Source organism: Nanorana parkeri, unplaced genomic scaffold (genome assembly GCF_000935625.1).
Source record: "Nanorana parkeri isolate BGI_ZX_2015 unplaced genomic scaffold, ASM93562v1 scaffold911, whole genome shotgun sequence".
Taxonomy (NCBI): Eukaryota; Metazoa; Chordata; class Amphibia; order Anura; family Dicroglossidae; genus Nanorana; species Nanorana parkeri.
The window spans coordinates 550,869-557,969 of NW_017307179.1; the positions used below are offsets into that span (position 1 = coordinate 550,869).

General features: G+C 51.8%; 1 protein-coding gene across 1 annotated transcript in view; it reads right to left on the reverse strand.

The window, feature by feature from the left end:
* The window catches only part of KIRREL (kin of IRRE like (Drosophila)), a 176,668-nt gene that overhangs the window by 32,653 nt on the left and 136,914 nt on the right, over window positions 1–7,101 (reverse strand). Inside the window, 3 exon segments of the mRNA XM_018566057.1 lie at window positions 539–644; window positions 3,614–3,825; window positions 6,421–6,477. Of these exon segments, the coding sequence (XP_018421559.1) occupies window positions 539–644; window positions 3,614–3,825; window positions 6,421–6,477 (375 nt within the window).

Here is a 7,101-nt window from a genome sequence, read left to right on the forward strand (position 1 = left end):
AGCGGTCTTTATTACAGGAGGGGGCGGAGACAAGACCAGTCACCCTGCACAAGCAGAGAGAGCAGCAGTGAGCGGTCTTTATTACAGGAGGGGGCGGAGACAAGACCAGTCACCCTGCACAAGGAGAGAGAGCAGCAGTGAGCGGTCTATATTACAGGAGGGGGCGGAGACAAGACCAGTCACCCTGCACAAGCAGAGAGAGCAGCAGTGAGCGGTCTTTATTACAGGAGGGGGCGGAGACAAGACCAGTCACCCTGTACAAGGAGAGAGAGCAGCAGTGACCGGTCTTTATTACGGTACATAGAAGACACTCCTATAACCGAGCCCACTAATGCCAGCATGCTTTTTGGCAGCCTGTGTATAAATGACTAAAGTCTCTGCTAGGAGAGTGGGAGGGGCATATGTCCCTCCAAGCAATCTGTGTCATGTGATCTCCCCACTTCCGGATCTTTTCCGATCACAGGAACCCTAGAAAGTACCTACAGAGAGCACCTGATCTTCCATAGAGTTCACTGAGTCATTTGGGTGGCATACTGACCTGTATCCTTTAATGGTTGGATTGGCGGTGGCCATACACGAGAAGCGGACCCGTTCGCCCTCCAGCACAGTTTGAGGATGGATGGATAGGGTGACGGTTGGCGGATCTGTCAGGAGAAAGAGAAAGAAAGAGAAAGAACCGTCACACGAGGATCCCAATGTAATCATAACGTGTATTCAAACCCAAAAATTTAGTATAGCCCACTTCCTGTCCTAGGGTGACAACGTTCACTGTACTGTATCTATGGACGAGCAGCGTTGTCACCCTAAGACAGGAAGTGAGTTAGGACTTTAGAAAACCTCCCCTTGTCATCATCTCCTTATGGAGCCTGGTGAGATGAGCCCCCCACTAGTAGGGTGGAATCTGGTGAGATGAGCCCCCCACTAGTAGGATGGAGTCTGGTGAGCTGAGCCCCCCACTAGTAGGGTGGAGTCTGGTGAGCTGAGCCCCCCACTAGCAGGATGGAGCCGGGTGAGCTGAGCCCCTACTAGTAGGATGGAGCCTCGTGAGCTGAGCCCCCCACTAGTAGGATGGAACCTTGTGAGATGAGCCCCCCACTAGTAGGATGGAGCCTGGTGAGCTGAGCCCCCCACTAGTAGGATGGAGTCTGGTGAGCTGAGCCCCCCACTAGTAGGATGGAGTCTGGTGAGCTGAGCCCCCCACTAGTAGGATGGAGTCTGGTGAGCTGAGCCCCCCACTAGTAGGATGGAGTCTGGTGAGCTGAGCCCCCCACTAGTAGGATGGAGTCTGGTGAGCTGAGCCCCCCACTAGTAGGATGGAGTCTGGTGAGCTGAGCCCCCCACTAGTAGGCTGGAGTCTGGTGAGCTGAGCCCCCCACTAGTAGGATGGAACCTTGTGAGATGAGCCCCCCACTAGTAGGATGGAGTCTGGTGAGATGAGCCCCCCACTAGTAGAATGGAGTCTGGTGAGCTGAGCCCCCCACTAGTAGAATGGAGTCTGGTGAGCTGAGCCCCCCACTAGTAGGATGGAACCTGGTGAGCTGAGCCCCCCACTAGTAGGGTGGCACCTGTTGGGATATATTGCTGGCTTCATATATCCCTACAGCAATAAGACCCCACCCAGATCTGGCCCACCCTGAAAGTTCCCACCCACTTTGGGGTGCCCATGCTCCAATGGAGTTCGAGTACAACTCCAGCAATGTATCCCGGGATGCAGCCACCTTGACGCTGTGAGTCGCCCTGAACATCTCGCCGCCCGAAGACGCTGAAAAAACCGCCCTCCATCCGGGGCCGATCGATGGAGATGGCAGCGGCCAGAGCAGAATGATTGCTGGCTCCGCTATCAGCCACTCAGCACTTTCCTGCTATAATGCTAATGGCGGAAACCCTCCGAGCCGTCCATTATCTCCTTCAATTATTACAATAGAGCCTACGCCGAAGACGATCTGATGAATACGAATGTCATGACATCACCGGGGAAAAAAAAGAAAGCCATTACGAGGATTGTTCAAAAGTGTTTATCAAAGCAATAACGCGGCGGCGGAGATGGCGGTTCAGCCGGCCACGTACGGCCAGATACGGATCTGTCTGAAAATTAAAGTGGACCGAGCAGATATATTGTCTCATGCCGGGTGATGTGTCATTGTGACACCTCCAGGTATTTATTAACTCGCGCAGAGATCACATGACTCCCCCCTCATCTGCAGAAGGACCTCTATAAGGACCTCTATATAGCAAGTACATGGCTTGTGCTTACCACTTTCCACCACTAGATGGCGCTGTGTATATAGGAAGTTAAGTCTATTGTGCTTGCCCCCTCCCACCACTAGATGGCGCTGTGTATATAGGAAGTGTATGGCTTGTGCTTCCCCACTTCCACCACTAGATGGTGGTGTATATATAGGAAGTGTATGGTTTGTGCTTCCCCCTTCCACCACTAGATGGTGCTGTGTATATAGGAAGTTAAGTCTATTGTGCTTGCCCCCTCCCACCACTAGATAGCGCTGTTTATATAGGAAGTGTATGGCTTGTGCTTCCCCACTTCCACCACTAGATGGTGTTGTGTATATATAGGAAGTGTATGGATTGTGCTTGCCCCCTTCCACCACTAGATGGTGCTGTGTATATAGGAAGTGAGTGTATTGTGCTTCCCTCTTCCACCACTAGATGGTGCTGCATATATAGGAAGGGTATGGCTTGTGCTTGCCCTCTTCCACCAATAGATGGCGCTGTGTATATCGGAAGTGCATGGCTTGTGCCACTAGATGGTGCTGTGTATATAGGAATTGTATGGCTTGTGGTTGCCCCCTTCCACCACTAGATGGTGCTGAGTATATAGGAAGTGAGTGTATTGTGATTGCCCCCTCCAACCACTAGATGGTGCTGTGTATATGGGAAGTGCATGGCTTGTGCTTCCCCCTTCCACCACTAGATGGCGCTGTGTATATAGGAAGTGTATGGCTTGTGGTTGCCCCCTTCCACCACTAGATGGTGCTGTGTGTATAGGAAGTGTATGGCTTGTGGTTGCCCTCTTCCACCACTAGATGGTGCTGTGTATATAGGAAGTGTATGGCTTGTGGTTGCCCCCTTCCACCACTAGATGGTGCTGTGTATATGGGAAGTGAGTGTATTGTGCTTGCCCCCTTCCACCACTAGATGGTGCTGTGTATATGGGAAGTGTATGGCTTGTGGTTGCCCCCTTCCACCACTAGATGGTGCTGTGTGTATAGGAAGTGTATGGCTTGTGGTTGCCCCCTTCCACCACTAGATGGTGCTGTGTATATGGGAAGTGAGTGTATTGTGCTTGCCCCCACCCACCACTAGATGGCGCTGTGTATATTGCAAACATGCAGCCTTCAGGACCAATGAGAAATACCTTGCAACAGAGATGCTAAGGATGCCATATTTGATATCAGTTCCTATGTTACACTCCTGATGGAAGGGGGAGGGGGGTTATTAAGAGACTCGTATGGACAATGCATTACTGTGGTTGCCACGTATGCTAGGGCCCCACAGGACTTTCCACCAAATCTGGCCTTCTGGGTTCGTTATTCTAAACACAATAGACAGTAAAACAGGAAGTACGGTTGGCAATAAAGCAGACGAGACGACTTACGGTGGACGTCCAGCTTGACCGTGGTCTCCTTGCCGGTTGGAATGGCGTAGTTCGATGTCCTACACGTGAACATCCGCCCGATGTCTTGATCCGTGGGGACTATCAGCAGGTAGCTCGTGGTGGTTTCGAGTTTTCCATCTGTCAGCACCATCTGTGGAACAAGATCCGTGAGATGAACGAGTGAAGCCACTTAAAGAGGACCTGTTACTGAGCTGCGTGGTCACGAGTCTCTTCTACAATGACCACCAATGTGATGGGTCTCCTCTACATTGACCACCAATGTGATGGGTCTCCTCTACATTGACCACCAATGTGATGGGTCTCTTCTACACCGACCACCAATGTGATGGGTCACTTCTACACCGACCACCAATGTGATGGGTCTCTTCTACACCGACCACCAATGTGATGGGTCTCTTCTACACAGACCACCAATGTGATGGGTCTCTTCTACACAGACCACCAATGTGATGGGTCTCTTCTACACAGACCACCAATGTGATGGGTCTCTTCTACACAGACCACCAATGTGATGGGTCTCTTCTACACCGACCACCAATGTGATGGGTCTCTTCTACACATGTATTGTGATTGCCCCCTCCAACCACTAGATGGTGCTGTGTATATGGGAAGTGCATGGCTTGTGCTTCCCCCTTCCACCACTAGATGGCGCTGTGTATATAGGAAGTGTATGGCTTGTGGTTGCCCCCTTCCACCACTAGATGGTGCTGTGTGTATAGGAAGTGTATGGCTTGTGGTTGCCCTCTTCCACCACTAGATGGTGCTGTGTATATAGGAAGTGTATGGCTTGTGGTTGCCCCCTTCCACCACTAGATGGTGCTGTGTATATGGGAAGTGAGTGTATTGTGCTTTCCCCCTTCCACCACTAGATGGCGCTGTGTATATGGGAAGTGTATGGCTTGTGGTTGCCCCCTTCCACCACTAGATGGTGCTGTGTGTATAGGAAGTGTATGGCTTGTGGTTGCCCCCTTCCACCACTAGATGGTGCTGTGTATATGGGAAGTGAGTGTATTGTGCTTGCCCCCACCCACCACTAGATGGCGCTGTGTATATTGCAAACATGCAGCCTTCAGGACCAATGAGAAATACCTTGCAACAGAGATGCTAAGGATGCCATATTTGATATCAGTTCCTATGTTACACTCCTGATGGAAGGGGGAGGGGGGTTATTAAGAGACTCGTATGGACAATGCATTACTGTGGTTGCCACGTATGCTAGGGCCCCACAGGACTTTCCACCAAATCTGGCCTTCTGGGTTCGTTATTCTAAACACAATAGACAGTAAAACAGGAAGTACGGTTGGCAATAAAGCAGACGAGACGACTTACGGTGGACGTCCAGCTTGACCGTGGTCTCCTTGCCGGTTGGAATGGCGTAGTTCGATGTCCTACACGTGAACGTCCGCCCGATGTCTTGATCCGTGGGGACTATCAGCAGGTAGCTCGTGGTGGTTTCGAGTTTTCCATCTGTCAGCACCATCTGTGGAACAAGATCCGTGAGATGAACGAGTGAAGCCACTTAAAGAGGACCTGTTACTGAGCTGCGTGGTCACGAGTCTCTTCTACAATGACCACCAATGTGATGGGTCTCCTCTACATTGACCACCAATGTGATGGGTCTCCTCTACATTGACCACCAATGTGATGGGTCTCTTCTACACCGACCACCAATGTGATGGGTCACTTCTACACCGACCACCAATGTGATGGGTCTCTTCTACACCGACCACCAATGTGATGGGTCTCTTCTACACAGACCACCAATGTGATGGGTCTCTTCTACACAGACCACCAATGTGATGGGTCTCTTCTACACAGACCACCAATGTGATGGGTCTCTTCTACACCGACCACCAATGTGATGGGTCTCTTCTACACCGACCACCAATGTGATGGGTCTCTTCTACACCGACCACCAATGTGATGGGTCTCTTCTACACCGACCACCAATGTGATGGGTCTCTTCTACACCGACCACCAATGTGATGGGTCTCTTCTACACAGACCACCAATGTGATGAGTCTCTTCTACACCGACCACCAATGTGATGGGTCACTTCTACACCGACCACCAATGTGATGAATCTCTTCTACACTGACCACCAATGTGATGGGTCTCTTCTACACTGACCACCAATGTGATTAATCTCTTCTACACCGACCTCCAACGTGATGGGTCCCTTCTACACCGACCACCAATGTGATGGGTCTCTTCTACACTGACCACCAATGGTGGTCGGTGTAGAAGAGACCCATCCCATTGGTGGTCAGACCCATGGCACTCCAGCTGTGGTGGAACTACAAGTCCCTGACAGCCACGGGCATGACTTCTGGGGGCCAAGGTCTCCTACCCTGACCACCAATGTGATGGGTCTCCTCTACACTGACCACCAATGTGATGGGTCTCCTCTACACTGACCACCAATGTGATGGGTCACTTCTACACTGACCACCAACGTGATGGGTCTCTTCTACACTGACCACCAACGTGATGGGTCTCTTCTACACTGACCACCAATGTGATGGGTCTCCTCTACACTGACCACCAATGTGATGGGTCTCTTCTACACTGACCACCAATGTGATGGGTCTCTTCTACACTGACCACCAATGTGATGGGTCACTTCTACACTGACCACCAACGTGATGGGTCTCTTCTAAACTGACCACCAATGTGATGGGTCTCTTCTACACTGACCACCAATGTGATGGGTCTCTTCTACACTGACCACCAATGTGATGGGTCTCTTCTACACCGACCACCAATGTGATGGGTCTCCTCTACACTGACCACCAATGTAAATTCTAATGGGGGTTCCCCGAGACCTGAAAACTATTTCAGGGGTCTCACATGGTATAAGGGCTGAGAGAGGTTGGTCTAGAGCAGGGGTAGGAGACCTTGGCCCCCAGAAGTCATGCCCGTGGCTGTCAGGGACTTGTAGTTCCACCACAGCTGGAGTGCCCCTCCCCCTGGTCGGGCTATACGAGCAGCACTGACGGGGTTCCCAGTGCAGCATTTTCCCCGGGAACGCTCAACATTCCAACCCTTGTATTGTCCCTTTCATCCCGACGCCATCACCGCCACGTCCTCTCTAATCCTCGCCGGTCATGTGATAAAGCGTGGCCCCGTGATACGATCTTAAAGGCCGCGGCGACCACGCGGCGTCTTCCTTTTTGCGTGAGAAACGTTTATAGACAGAATCCCGAGGACAAGGAGGTCACTTTAATGATCTGCGTCCGCAGTGACGGCGCGGAGGCGTTCGGTCTCCGGACGGCGTGGAATCCTTTAAGATGAGCGGGGCGGGCTGCCCCCACCACCCCTCCCCCTCACCTCTGATCTGCCACAAAGAAGAGACGTGGCGGAATCAAGCCGCCGCTGTTCCGAGGTTCAGCAGAGAGGCCGCGGTCACCTCAGATGTGCCGGGAATGAAAGGCCGGCACTTCCACAAAGGCCTTTCATGGTCGGAG